Below are 14358 nucleotides of genomic sequence, written 5' to 3'. Positions count from 1 at the left end.
GGAGATTCCCTTGCAAAAGGGCAAGTGAATTTTTGAAATATCTGGTTGTAAAGATCACTGAAGCTAGAAGGAAGTTATGTGACCTTAATTGCAACCCGTTGCTTCCAAATATTTACAGAGCTCTCCAAATATGGATGGCCTCCGATCTCACATGGCTGGGTAAAGTAGTTGCCTTAAAAACAAACGTTTTATCAAGACTGCTGTAGGTTCCAGACAGACACTTCCTATTGAGTTACTGAAAATAATGTTAAATGACATTCGGAAAAAGTGAGGAGGAGACCTCCGCAGGTAAACCGGGAAATTTTGACTTGGCATAGAGGAATGGGAGAATTGGGGGTCCCCAATGTGGAAAATTATTATAAAGCAGTGGTGGAATGGCAGGTAAAGAGGAAAGCCCAAATACTTTTTTTTTTGTGGAGAAGACACCTCTCTGTTATTATCCTTGAATACCGCAGGAGAGGTGGATCTGCAGGTACCCTAGTAATCCATTTACAGGGCACCCAATGAAACTTTGGGCCGGGAGTTGGATGGGTTTGGTATTATGGAATAAACATTCTCCACTGACCCTTGTGGTGGTGGTGGTGGTGGTGGCTTTTTACCAGCTAGAAAACTGGGGAAGCACAAGGCCTAACCACGTTGGGGCAGATGTGCAGGAAGGATAGGGTGCTTTGCTTCACTGACTGATGTGATAAATGTCACCTCCAAAATGCAGATCTTTTCAGCTTCCTACAAGTTAGATACTGTAGGGAAAGGGGCACTGAGACAGTGTAAAACCAAGTTTGAAATCTCGTGTATATAGGCGGCTGCTCTTTGGGGCATGATCTCTACTGTTTATAAAGTACTTCTGTCCCACCTATCGGGGAAACTTAAACACGAGACTGTTTGGGAAAGAGACTTCAATTGTGTTTTAGAGGATAACTGAGCTGACTGAGAAGATTGGGCATCCAAATGGCAGATGAAATTTAATGTGGACAAGTGCAAGGTGTTGCATATAGGGAAAAATAACCCTTTCTGTAGTTACACGATGTTAGGTTCCATATTAGGAGCTACCATCCAGGAAAAAGATCTAGGCATCATAGTGGATAATACTTTAAAATCGTCTGCTCAGTGTGCTGCAGCAGTCAATAAAGCAAACAGAATGTTAGGAATTATTAAGAAAGGAATGGTTAATAAAATGGAAAATGTCATAATGCCTCTGTATCGCTCCATGGTGAGACCACACCTTGAATACTGTGTACAATTCTGGTCGCCGCATCTCAAAAAAGATATAGTTGCGATGGAGAAGGTACAGAGAAGGGCAACCAAAATGATAAAGGGGATGGAACAGCTTCCCTATGAGGAAAGGCTGAAGAGGTTAGGGCTGTTTAGCTTGGAGAAGAGACGGCTGAGGGGGGATATGATAGAGGTCTTTAAGATCATGAGAGGTCTTGAACGAGTAGATGTGACTCGGTTATTTTCACTTTCGAATAATAAAAGGACTAGGGGGCATTCCATGAAGTTAGCAAGTAGCACATTTAAGACTAATCGGAGAAAATTCTTTTTCACTCAACGCACAATAAAGCTCTGGAATTTGTTGCCAGAGATGTGGTTAGTGCAGTTAGTGTAGCTGGGTTCAAAAAAGGTTTGGATAAGTTCTTGGAGGAGAAGTCCATTAATGGCTATTAATCAATTTTACTTAGGGAATAGCCACTGCTATTAATTGCATCAGTAGCATGGGATCTTCTTAGTGTTTGGGTAATTGCCAGGTTCTTGTGGCCTGGTTTTGGCCTCTGTTGGAAACAGGATACTGGGCTTGAAGGACCCTTGGTCTGACCCAGCATGGCAATTTCTTATGTTCTTGTGATTAAAACTTCAGTGGCAGCAAATCTAGCAGAGAACTCCTACAAAGTCTGTTAGGGCTGGTATCAGTTATATGTTGGAGGGGTTGTGGAAATGTGGGGACAGTAGACCACATGTGGTGGGATTGTGCTGTGGTAACTGATTATTGGATAATGACTCAGAAAATTATTAAGGATATTGTTAAAACGGAATCCACAATTTTTATTTTTTTTTTTTTGCTTGGTGCATCGATGGAGAAAGCTATGAAGAAAATGAAAAAAAAAAAAAGTCAGCTTTTGAATGCAGCACGCCGTGAAATTGTTGCCCATTAGAGGAAAGCAATGATTTCCTTTTGCAAAAGGCTTTTGGGGATGTATCAAATGGAAAGACTTACAGCTATAAGGAGAAATATGACACAAGCATTTTTGAAGATCTGGCAACCATTTATTTATAGTTTATGAATGTTCTTTTGGAAGCCACTTAGGATATTGGATAATGTGGTTTCCAAATGTAAAATAAATACAGTGGAATCAGGATGCGTTTTGATGATCTCGAGTTTTGAAGTTGTTTGCGGCGTGGAGAGGGGAAGGGGGTGGGGGATGGAGAGAGGATATGGGAATACGAGGATGCTGATTAAAGCTGGTTTGATGCTTGTTTTGTTATATTGTTCCATCTCAGCCTTAGTCTAACTGACTTCAATGCTTTCATACTGGAAGATGATGCACAGTGCTTGGATATATATATGTAAGATACCAAATCTCAAAAACAGCACCCAAATCTTCTGGGGTGTTTGGCAAAATGACAATCTAATATATAAATGAACCCCCAGTGTATTTTAATTTTCTGCCGAATATCAAAAATAATTCTTTGCTGACAATCAAGTCTTGAATTTACATACTATTTGAAAGGTAAACCGCAAAGTGTCGTGGGACCCTTGCACGTTACCCGGTAATTAAACAACAAAAAATTTTTGAAAAGGTAGAGGGTTTCATATATAAATTTCTCAGCCCAGCATAAGGTCTGTTGGATTTTCAAGTATAATCATCAACCAAACCTCCTCCACCTATAGATTTTTTTTAAATTCTGTGCAAACCCTAGTGAAAACTGCAACACAATTTTTTAACCGCGTTAGCTGAAAATCATCTATAAGGCTGAAGTTTTCCAGACGCTATACAGCGTTCTTTCTGTCAACGCAAAAGTTTTCCAGACGCCATACAGCGCTCTTGCTCTCTGCAAACCTCTCTCTAACGATCCAAGCTTTTTAAGCTAGAGGCACAGATGACATGAAGCACCAATCACAACCCACATCGCCGCGACGTCATCGCGTATTCATTCAAACTAGAGAGCCCCAATCAAGAGCCTCATTCATTCCCAGAGGAGCTTGTGTGTTCAAAGTAAAGATCCAAAACGCTTCACGTTTATTCAACAAGCCTTCGTGGTTTCCTCCTCTCAGCGTGGTGGGTATGTGATCTATAACTGTCCATTTCAAAGTGCTATATGAGTGTCCATGCTGTTCACAATGTGCAACAATTGGAGCAGATAAAGTCGATGTATTTAGTTTAGATTTATGTTCATTCAGCCTCACTCTTATTTTGCGGGTGGTCCTGCCAATATATAAGCCTGGGCATGGGCATATGATTGCATAGACTACATGATCTGAATTACATGTTGTGTTATGTTTGCGATGTATCAAATACCCTGTCACCGGTTCTTGCCAGCTCAAGCCTTCAATACAGTTTGTACAATGAGAGCATTGTCCGCATTTGTAATGTCCTCTAACGGGAACGTGAACTTTTGTGGCAAATTGAGTATGTACCAGCTTATCTCTGATGTTAGCGCCACGCGTGGTGACGATGAGCGGTGTCTCTTTAAAAATCTCATGGAGTGCTAATACATGCCAATGGCGTCGTATCGATGATGAAATTACATTTGTAGCCACTGACCTTATGCTGGGCTGAGAAATTTATATATGAAACCCTTCCTCTACCTTTTCAAAAATTTTTTGTTGTTTAATTACCGGGTAACGTGCAAGGGTCCCACGACACTTTGCGGTTTACCTTTCAAATAGTATGTAAATTCAAGACTTGATTGTCAGCAAAGAATTATTTTTGATATTCGGCAGAAAATTAAAATACACTGGGGGTTCATTTATATATTAGATTGGATATATATATGGACACTAAAGGCCTGATTTATTAAAGCTTTTCTTCCATTCTGGGTCTATGGGGAAAAATGCTTGGTAAATGAGGCCCTAAGCTTCCTGTTATCTTGCTGTAAAATTGCTTCAATAAAATAGTCTCCTGATACATATGCAGTGCTGTCCAATTTCACAAGTGAGACATTTTTACATTTTCATTTAATGTCATTCCGGCCATGTAATATCCTGTTTATGTATCTCTACACAAAATGAAGTGCATATCTGTCTGTCTGTTCTCTTACCACTCGGGAATGGCCAGTCCTAACCTGTTCTAAACTTTCCAAAATTTACTGAACGCTACCCGAGGAAAATTATAAGTGGTCCAGGTTATCTTTCCAAAGCTCTTCATGATGCTGAAGTGCATTGACAGCACGCCCTTACCTTGTGCACTACAGCGGAGGGCTGGGTGGCTGCTTCTCCACCATCTCTCCTCAGCAGGGGGCTGCCAAGGGATTTCACTCTCACTCTCCTTTCCCCTTGCTCTACTTCCCACACCCTGCACACACTCCTTACTCTCCTACCTACCCATCCCATGCAGTCCTTCCACTCTCCTCCCTGCCCGATTGGGAGAACAGAAGCCCCCAACGTAATAAGGTGTGTGCTAGGCTGTGCGCATACGTTGGCTCACGGTTGCGTACACAGTTTTGTGCAGACAACCTTGCTCCCAATGTAACAAGGAGTTTTACGTGCAAAACTGTGTGCATGCTAACGTGCCTCCATTCAAATTCCATGTTAATGAAAGCATTAGCTATTACTCCCCAATGCAGGGAAGTGATTTAAAATCCTGAAGGCTCAACACAAGTTTTTTCTTTTTGTAACACTGACGATTTAACTCCTGGTCAGAAGTGGAGTAAAATTCACTCATATTTCTGCGGCTAGTGATAGTCTATGGTGCTTTGCCCCACTGTCGCCCTGGACAAGCATTTTGTGTGCACGACTTTTGTGCTCCTCACTCATGCTGTGTGCACACCTTTTGGGAGCACCAGTTTTATGCATACAAATCATTTGTTTTCTGCACACAACAAAGCACATAGGCCATGTGTTATGTGCATATGTTTATTATATGCTAAGCATATTTCTGTGTGCATATTTTTTAGGGTTAACGTGCCTTTTTAAAGCTCCTGCTGCATTATCATAACATAAGCTTACTGCACTGGGAGCCAGCTCTTTTTTAGCACTTCCGTACAGAAGATGTGCGCTGAAATTCAGCATCGGGCCCTGAGAGAGGGGATGCAGTGGGGTGTATGCAATACTGCAATTACTTGAGTAACAACCCAGGTGAAAAACATCCACTATTTAAAATAGAACTATCGGTATGAAAATGCCTTGGGATGGAAGCTGACGAAGGATCTTGGAAGATGCGCTGTGGTTTCATGTTGGGTATCTCTTCCCTGCATTTTCACTTCGTGTTTCCAACTGCTGCATGCAAACGTGCCAACTGAAAGTCAGCTTGCGGTTTTCTAGCTTTGTATGAAAAAGCAATGAGCAGAAACCAATCTGAAAGCCACAGGACGTTTCCCCTTTTCAGTAAGCGAAGTATTAAAAAAAAAAAAATTATCTTAACCAGCTAGCAGAGAAATGTGATCAGAATGCCATACAATGAGCATCCATCTGATTATGATTATTATTGAGTACCGTGAATGTGCATTGTACTGCATATGTGGAAACAGACAAAGCGCACAAGGTACCCAAACTTCAGCAAGAAGTCCAGAAAGAAATCAATAGGAAAGGTAGCACATGTTGGAAAGCAACCCAAAGGCCTCACTTATAAAGTTTTATCAATAGGAAGGACGCCGAAAATACTCGTAATTACAAAGAATGTAAGCACCGTCTTCTTCTATTAATACCACAGCCTGATATCTTGCCACAGTGCACTGTTAGCAGCAGGAGGGATCTTGCCGAATTCTGCAGCCTCGGCGGTAAACCAAAGTCCCTGTGTGCCCTGACCAAGGACAGCCAGCCGAAAGCATCCAAAAGCTTCCAGCGTCCCTCAAACACCGACACATCAAAAGTAAAACACGCCAGCTTTCAAGAATGGGCTGCCCTGGTGCCTTCGACCTTCTTTCACTTTGGGACACTTGGGCTGTAGCATCTCTAGCAGGGCTGATCTATTTTCACAACATCCTTCGCCCTTGCTCGCAGATTCACTGATGTCTGCGCTTCAAGGTTAAAGCTCTCAGAGTCAACATTCCCCTCTCGTTCCACAAATGAGGCACACAGGTTGCCGCCATAAGTTACTTGTCGCTTTCTTTTTACGCACACACAGCCACAACGTAGAGAAAGGGAAATACACGTTCCTTCTTGATTGGACCAGGCAGCAGGATAGTGCTTGGTTAAAGGTCTGACAGCATCGGCTTCAGGAAAAAAACACAGTCTGAGCTTTGGGCTCTCTATTTCACTATGCAGTACCGAGTGCGTAAAGAGAAAATTTACCAGGTAAACTGAGCTCACTGTCACAGGTCCAGGGAAACATACAGGTCTGATATTTCTACGACATCTTTTACTATCCCTGAAAGCAGTACTGAAAGAGGAAAGTTAATACAGAAAGATAAAACAGAAGAAAATACTGAGCCCAGAATTAGGAGGGGGGAGGGGCGGGCAGTAATCCAAGGTTCCCATCCAGTTCAAAGTAACCCAAGCTCAGAGGCTTCTGACTGTGCAAGAATAATTAACCCAACACATGATGGATAGATAATGAATTCTGCACATTTGGCATTCCCTTTCTCGTGCGAGCTTTGCAACGTGCCTGAAATCCTCCACACACACAGGCTGGAGCCTCTTTCTATCTGCTACATGATGCTTGATGTCTGGGCGCTGGACCTCCTCTGCTCCTTCGGACTGCATTTAGTCAGCTGAGTTAAGACGCTTCCTCCACTGCTAGCTGTGGAGTTCTTGTGCTGCTGGAACCAGAACAGTTTCCTGAGATGCCAGGGTCTCCATTTTCTCTGAATCTCAAACTGAACCTAGACCAAGCAAGAAAAAAAAAAAAAATGTGAGTACTGAAAGCGGTGACCAGTCATGTCCAGTGGAAGAGGGTGGGACGGCAAGGACAGGGAGTCAGGACCGAGGACTAGCAAGTTACAAAGGTTAGACTGTCGAAAGAATAATCATAATCATCTCCACCTTGAGACTACCTTCCAGTGGTTGTAGCTGTGCTCTCAAAAGTTCCTGTATATAGCAGCATCTTTCGGTAATTCCTGCCTTGACCCAATAAGAGATGCCTCAGTGAGCAAAGAATCGGTTTTGCTCCAGGATGACTACGGCTGTTAGGCCTCTGCCACTTTGCACATATTCAGAGCAGCAGCCCAGGACTGGCCCGTGCTGCTGAGTCACTTCCTACTCGGCTACTGTAGCCAAGTCTTTTAGCTTCACTTTCTATAGCTGGTACCCTGGGGGAGGAATGTTTTTATTTGTGTTTGATGGCTACATATTAATATATGCATATTAATTTAACCATGAGACCGATGGCTTCTTCTGCCCCCTGCGGAAAAAGGATTCATCAGTTTGTATCACGCATATTGCCATTATAACCAAGAATAAGAAAGCAAGAAAAAAACCCAAAACCCTGTTATTAAAAATACAGAATATCTAGGTTCTTATAATCCACATTTCCTACTAGGCCCAGAACTAAGCAGGTAGTATAGAAAAAAGCCACAATACGATATAATAATCACTTGCAACAAGACGCATTTACCAAAAAATAACAATGAAAAAATAATCTTCTAAGGGACCATCATATAAACCCCTCACTTTAATATCTTTTAGAGCCTTGCGTGTGCTTCATCGATAAATCAGAGGGGTAGAGTTTTAATCATTGGTCCAATTTTCACAAAAAATATTATTAAAAAAGTGCACTACTTCCCCCATTAGTTGAAATTAATTCATGCCCAACAAGGTACCATGTTTCGCAAAACTGCTGCTTCAGGGGCCGGAATCAGCATGTATTCAAATTCAAAAGATTCTTTCTTTTCTTTTCAGTCCCATTATTATTATTAATTGAAGCGGCTGACCATTTCTTCACAAAGCATTTTCACCCGCCAGAAACTCGGCATTAAAGTGAGGGGTTTATATGATGGTCCCTTAGAAGATTATTTTTTCATTGTTATCTTTTGGTAAATACGTCTTGTTGCAATTAATCAGAACTAAGCAGGTGGCAGCAGTGGGCAAACCAGACTAGTCTTTTAAGGGTTTTTCCTCAAATTCCCGTTTTGCCCTTAAAAGCGAGCTCTGTGCTTCGCTTCCCAGCTCACTGCAGGAATCCTCGCAGCTTGAAATGCCACTGAGCAGCGCCCGGGGGTGCAACGTTGGCTTCCCCATCCTTGGTGCCTTCTGTTTCCTGCAGCTGGACAGGTCAGTCCAGCTGCACAACTCCGGCGCGGCTGTGTCTCCTTGACACACATTTCCACAATAAAGAGATTTTTAAAAGAAGTTCTTTTCCAGGAAACTCTCGCGTTCACTGTTTTCCCTTCTTCCGACTTTTGAGCTAGGATTTCAAATTAAAAAACCGCAACTCTCTACTAGTGACTTCTTGTGGAGGTAATCCAGTAAGTAGCCAGGAGTAACTAAAATAACGCTCACCCTTTTGGCATGCCAATATTTCATTCCCGAGCAGATAACAAGGGTTTCAGGTTTCTGAAAGTTCTTGGTACTGAGGCTCTAGAGGTGACACAGCGTGGTCACGATGCGCCTGGTCAGAGCAGTGCTGTGCGCCATGCAATATTTTGACTGCTGCACAAAGAAGTCCTTCGGGAAAAGATATAAGAATATAAGATAGGCCATACTGAGTCAGACCAAAGGCCCATCAAGCCCAGTATCCTGTCTCCGACAGCGGCCAAACTAGATCAGAAGCATCTGGCAGATCCCAAAGAGTAGATCCAGGTATAAGCAGTGGCTTTCCCAAGTCTACCTGGCTAATAATGGCTTATGGGTTTTTCCTCCAGGAACTTGTAAAAACCCCCTTTAAACCCATATTTGTCCAGTTTAGAAAGGACAGTCATCTGAAGTACTATACGGAAATCCTGAGCATGGAGGAGGGGTTTGAGTTTTTTAAGGATGTGTAGTTTGTAGAAGCCCCCTTTTAGAAGAGATATGATGTGGGGTTTGAAGTTATGGTGTTGATCTAGGGAGACACCTAAATCTCTTACAGAGTGCAGTGGGGTGTAGGCTAGGGCTGTGTTATGAGAGGTAAAGTGAGGTATATGGTCCGGATGGAAGAGACTGTTGGAAGAGCCAGGTCTTTAATCGTTTTTTGAACATATGTGAGTTTGGTTCCAAACGTAAAGTAGGAGGCATCGAGTTCCAAATTGTGGGTCCTGCAATAGACAGCGCCCAATCTTTTGTGGAGCTGAGGTGTGTGAGTTTGGGTACAGGTGTGTGTATGGTCCCTTTGTAGGCTGATCTGGTAGGTCTATTAGAGGAGTCATTCATCCAGTTGAGGTCCTGGTTGTACAGGGTTTTGTGAATGATAGTGAGACTCTTGTAGAGGATTCTGAACGAGATGGGGAGCCAGTGGAGGTCTCTTAGGATGGGAGTGATATGGTCCATTTTGCGTGTGTTGGTGAGGATTCTGGCTGCGGCGTTCTGTAGCATTTGGAGTGGTTTGATGGATGAGTTGGGGAGGCCTAGCAGGAGGGAGTTGCACTAGTCGGTTTTTGAAAAGATGAGGGCCTGGAGAACAGTACGGAAATCATTGAAGTAGAGGAGGGGGGTCTAAGTTTCTTAAGTACATGTAGTTTGTAGAAACATTCTTTGGTGGTGGTATTTATGAATTTTTTTAAGTTAAGCTGATTATCTATGATGACTCTCATCCCCCAGGGATCTGGGGGATGGGAAGGAGAGAGGAGGAGATCTCAGAGGAGGAAGATAGAGAAGGGATCTCAGTGGGGGTAGAGAGGCAGATGAGGATGTGGGGAATCTTGGGGACTGGGGGAAGAGAGAGGGATCAGGGATGGAAAAGGGGAGGAGAGGGAGAAATGGAGAGCACAACAAGCAGAGCATCGTAAGCAGAGAGAGGAAATGAAAGGGAAGCGGGGTCCTAGTTCACACCTTCCCTTTCCTTCCAAGTCTGTCACTCACCCACTCCCACATCCCTTCCAATCCACTCACTCACATTTTTAACCCCTCTCTGCAAATCCTCTCTTCCCCACCCACGTTCCCCAGCTGTCCGATCCCCTTTCCTGATCCAGACTTGATGTTAGAAGGGGGACAGTGGCCGTGCCTTGGGTCACACTCTCCAAGGCCAGAGCGTGGTGGTTTGAACCACAGAAGACACCATGGTACTGCGCGGTTCAAAGCTCAACATGCCAGTCCCAGGCAGCAGAGGAGAAAGACATGGCCCGAGCAACTGCTGCAGTCTTCCTTTTAACGCCAAGCTGGATTGGGGTGGGGTGAGGAGGAAGAGAGAAGCAGTGACCACTGTCACTTGTGCTTTGACCTGGCCCTCACAGTCTCCCACATTTCCATGAGGAATGAGGAATTCTGCGGCAGGGACCAGAGTTTGTGCTCCTAGTTACAAGCCTTCTGCCCTCTGGAGAAGTCCACTCCGCGTGTTGCTAGTCTATCAAAGTAGTGTCCCAGGAATCAGGACAGAGGTTCGAGACCAAACGAAACACATTTATTAGCACAAACAGAACTGAGCCAGGAGGACGCGCAAACAAATCCTGGTTAGCACTTTCTGTGTGTGAGAGGTGGGGGGAGGAGTTCAAACCAAGCAGTGTCCTAGCTCTTCTAGGATTCGATCTCAATCTGGAGCTGGCCACTAACGGGGTTGTGGTGCCGTTAAGATTTCATTCGCAACTAGTACCCAGCTCTTTTTTTTTTTTCCTCCTCCGTTTTTTTAATTTCTCCTGCTGTCCAGCCCAGTCCTCAGCTCCCTCTGGAGTCCGGTGTGCCTGCTCTCCTGCCGTGGCTGGGACTCCTCCCTGCTGGGGCTGCAAACTCTGCTTCTGCTGCATCCCAGGTGCCGGTCGGCCCGGGGAGCCGAAGCTGAGCCCAGGAATCAAATCAAATCCAAATCCACCGTGTCACCGGGCTGCAAATGTTGTCATCAGAAACCATTTCCCGACTCCCGAACTCCTTAGAAGTGCCAAGGGATTAAGGCCACTTGCTTCTGTGGTCCTTAAGCCGCGAGGAATTTGAGTTTCCATGGTGGCGTGGCAATGCCTTTTCATCCGCACCGACTGTACATGGTAGGACTGCAGGGGGCCAGTGCAGCCTTCCACCCTCTCTGGAGCAGTCTCTTAGATTTAGTATTGACAATCACACCTACAGTGTAAGATCAGAGCAGAGGGGATGGAAGACGGAAGGAACAGGGTCCTCCCCCTCTATCCCTCTTTGACTGTGAATACTTTAGCTGGTTCATAGAGTCATTCAGATGAGATTAGTCAGTTAGTGAATATTCTTCACAGACAGTAACAGTGATTAATGCATAGATGGTTGGTCGGTCAGTGGGTTGATCAAGTTTAAAGACCTGACCATGAGCCGAACAAGCAGAGGAAAATGGGACTGCCAACCTTAGCTGTACCTATCCCTGGAGTTTTCAATCCTATGACCTGGCAGCTTTAAGTACCCAGCTTCTCGTAACACACTGCAGAGGGCACAGGAGAGAAAGAGTGGCTGAGTGGTTACAGCGATGGATTGGGAAAACAGAGTTCAAATCTTGCTTCTCCTACTGATGGGTCTTCTGACCCTTGGCAAGTCACTTAGCTACTTAGACTGTAAGCTCTTTGGGGCAGGGACTCATCATTCCTGAATACTTACTGACCCAATATGAGCCAGTTAGAGTATTTCAGTCTTCCCAACAGTTTTTGCTGTTGGTGCCTTTTATGTCAGATGCCAGATTTTCTATCAAAGATTAAGGGTCGGGTTTTTCAAACAGGCTTTTCCTGTTTATTAAAATTACAGACTGTGCTTTGAGTACTTTATGGGGCTTAGGGACAAAGGGTAGGATCTAAGGATGACTTAACTACTGTGTTTTGTAATGCTTTTCATGATGTATTATTGTTGTTGTACAAGCCTGTTTTATTATGACTGTAGCCTGCCTGAGTGTCTTTTTTGATGAAAGGAGGGTAATCAAATGTTAAGAAATAAAAAGAATATAAATACTTACTCGCAGTAGCACTATAAAAAATGAATTATTATTATTTACTTATAGTTTGCACCTCAGCAGAAAAGAAGATCTAGTGCACCTGGGTTGGCTATTTCCAGCACATCACATAAAACAAAACAATACTGAAAAATACTGGTAATGCTGTGAATCTGATTTTTAAAAGGACGATGGGGCTCCCTTTGCTTTTTAATGCCTGTTTAAATGACTTGTGTCAGAGGGCATCACTAGACATTTTGAAAAGCTGGATCCCAAGATCTGCAGCGGGTGGGAGGAAAGGGGCAGGAGGAGGAGGAGGAAGAGAGGGTATCCCTCCAGAGATCCACAGGGGAGGGAGAGCCCCTCCCAAAAATGCATCGGGATGAAAAAAGGGTACCCGGCCCTCCGTGACGCTGAGTGGCGTTGAGCAGCAGGGTTCCGCCCACGCAGGGCACTCGCAGGCCGGGGCACCGTCCAGAGGCTTGAGACACGGACTCTGTGGGTCCATGCCTGTCGACGCCCCTGCTTTGTGAGCGAGGGTGGAGAAGTCTGTGAGCGTCTGCTAAGTCCACGCAGTGATTTAAAAAAAAAAAAAAAAAAATCAAGGAAAAGTATTCTGTTATCAAAAAGTGACTAATATATTCAAAATGCATTCATTACCCCCAAATAATAAAATATGTGTTACAGTTAGCTTACAGAAGCTGGGTCTTTGCTCATGTTGTCTTTCTTCTTAAACCTTGCCAGTGCGAACTCCAAACACAAGAGACACACAGAAGGAAAAAACGCCCAGAAGGGATAAGTAGACGTGAACAGGGAACCACAGGGTGAGCTGCTCCACCTGCTGGAGACAGACAAATACTGAAGGGCTGCAGGGTAGGCTCTGTCCTCATATAGGATACCCTTTCAGTTTTGGTCTGTCTCCACCTGCTGGAAAGGAGGCTCAACCCATGGTCTGGACTGATCCGGGTACGTACAGGGAATGGAGAGTTAAGTACAATTCCCCCCATTTTTTTATTTTCAGAATTCCCGATGGCTTTTCTCCAAGGTTGCTGGTAGCAGCGACCTGGAGGTTCCCGGTAGCAGCAACCTGGAGGTTCCCTTTAACTCTGCAAGACTCCAGGGTAACCCTAAGTATAAAGCGGTGGTGAGCTTGCCCAGAGTGAGTGAGGAGAGAGAACAGGAATGACCACACAGGTTTCCACCAGGACCTCAGGGACTTCACAAGGCAGCACAGGGTGGCTACAAACAGAGCACCCCCCACCCCCAATACAATCCACTCTGCTGCCACTTATAGACTGAAGATACGCTGTCTTTGAAAACTTTTGCTATACCATACAGTATCAATACATGAAACTAGAGAAAAATACTATGTTTCTCGATTTTAAGAAATGAACGGGCTCCCTTGAAAAGGTCAAATCACATGCTGAGTACTTGAGGTTTAATCCTCCTGCTTTGATGGTCAGACCACTTTGCTATCCCCAGTGGAGTTAGGTGGCAGAGCGTTAAACTGCAACACAAAAATTCTCCTGTGTTACTATTAACGACTACTTGTATAAATATTTGTAGGACTGTTTAAGTATGTAGCCTGAACTTAGGAAACAGTAGGCTGAAAGTAACCACTTTTGTAAATTTTTCTTTATGCAAGTAAAATATTAAAGAATCAGTGCTAAAATCACATGCGAGTCACTTTCATCAAACACAGTGTTCCAGAGAGAATGCACCTCCATGCTTCATTCAAGGGACCGCCACACTGCCCAGAATTGCATAAATTCTCCCGAAGGCCACCTCAGCTCACAGCTCAGACCTCTCACTTGATAAGAGCCCCAAAAAAAAGAGGCCGAGGACTGGCAGCCTGGAGATCCCATCGTCGGCGCTTAACAGATTGCTAGAAGTCGTCAAAGATCTGCAGGCAACTTACCTCGCCATTAAGGAAACAATACAGCACAGCCACGACGAAGCCCTGAAAAACAAAACCCCAATAATTATGATGTAGCTGCAAGGTAAGGCCAGTGTTTTGTATCTGTAGCAGACCTGGTGTAGACAGTACACACGAAGCAATCTGCAGAACGGACTCCTCCTAGGCAAGTCTTTATTTCACTTGGAGAACCATGTGGAACGAGAGAATTGCATCCACCATTTATAAAAAGAAGAAACACTGCTTTATTCCTTCTGGGATAATTTTGTAACATTGCTTATGAATTGGACGGCAAATATGTGCCATAAGTTACACCAAGTTCCGAAGTGAACGTAAATAAGCATA

General features: G+C 44.2%; 1 protein-coding gene across 3 annotated transcripts in view; it reads right to left on the bottom strand.

The window, feature by feature from the left end:
- Positions 1–5117: 5117 nt before the first annotated feature.
- Positions 5118–14358, bottom strand: part of SCTR (secretin receptor) — a 36371-nt gene continuing 27130 nt past the window's right edge. For all 3 annotated transcript variants that reach the window (XM_029605313.1, XM_029605312.1, XM_029605314.1), the window contains 2 exons: positions 14017–14058; positions 5118–6978 (listed from right to left, as the gene is read on the bottom strand). In XM_029605313.1, coding sequence (XP_029461173.1) covers positions 6805–6978; positions 14017–14058 — 216 coding nt within the window. In that variant the 3' untranslated portion in view covers positions 5118–6804. The remainder of the gene's footprint in view (positions 6979–14016; positions 14059–14358) is intronic.

Source organism: Rhinatrema bivittatum, chromosome 6, assembly GCF_901001135.1.
Source record: "Rhinatrema bivittatum chromosome 6, aRhiBiv1.1, whole genome shotgun sequence".
Taxonomy (NCBI): Eukaryota; Metazoa; Chordata; class Amphibia; order Gymnophiona; family Rhinatrematidae; genus Rhinatrema; species Rhinatrema bivittatum.
The sequence above is the reverse complement of the archived record's forward strand: the minus strand, read 5'-3'. Positions and strand labels throughout refer to the sequence as shown.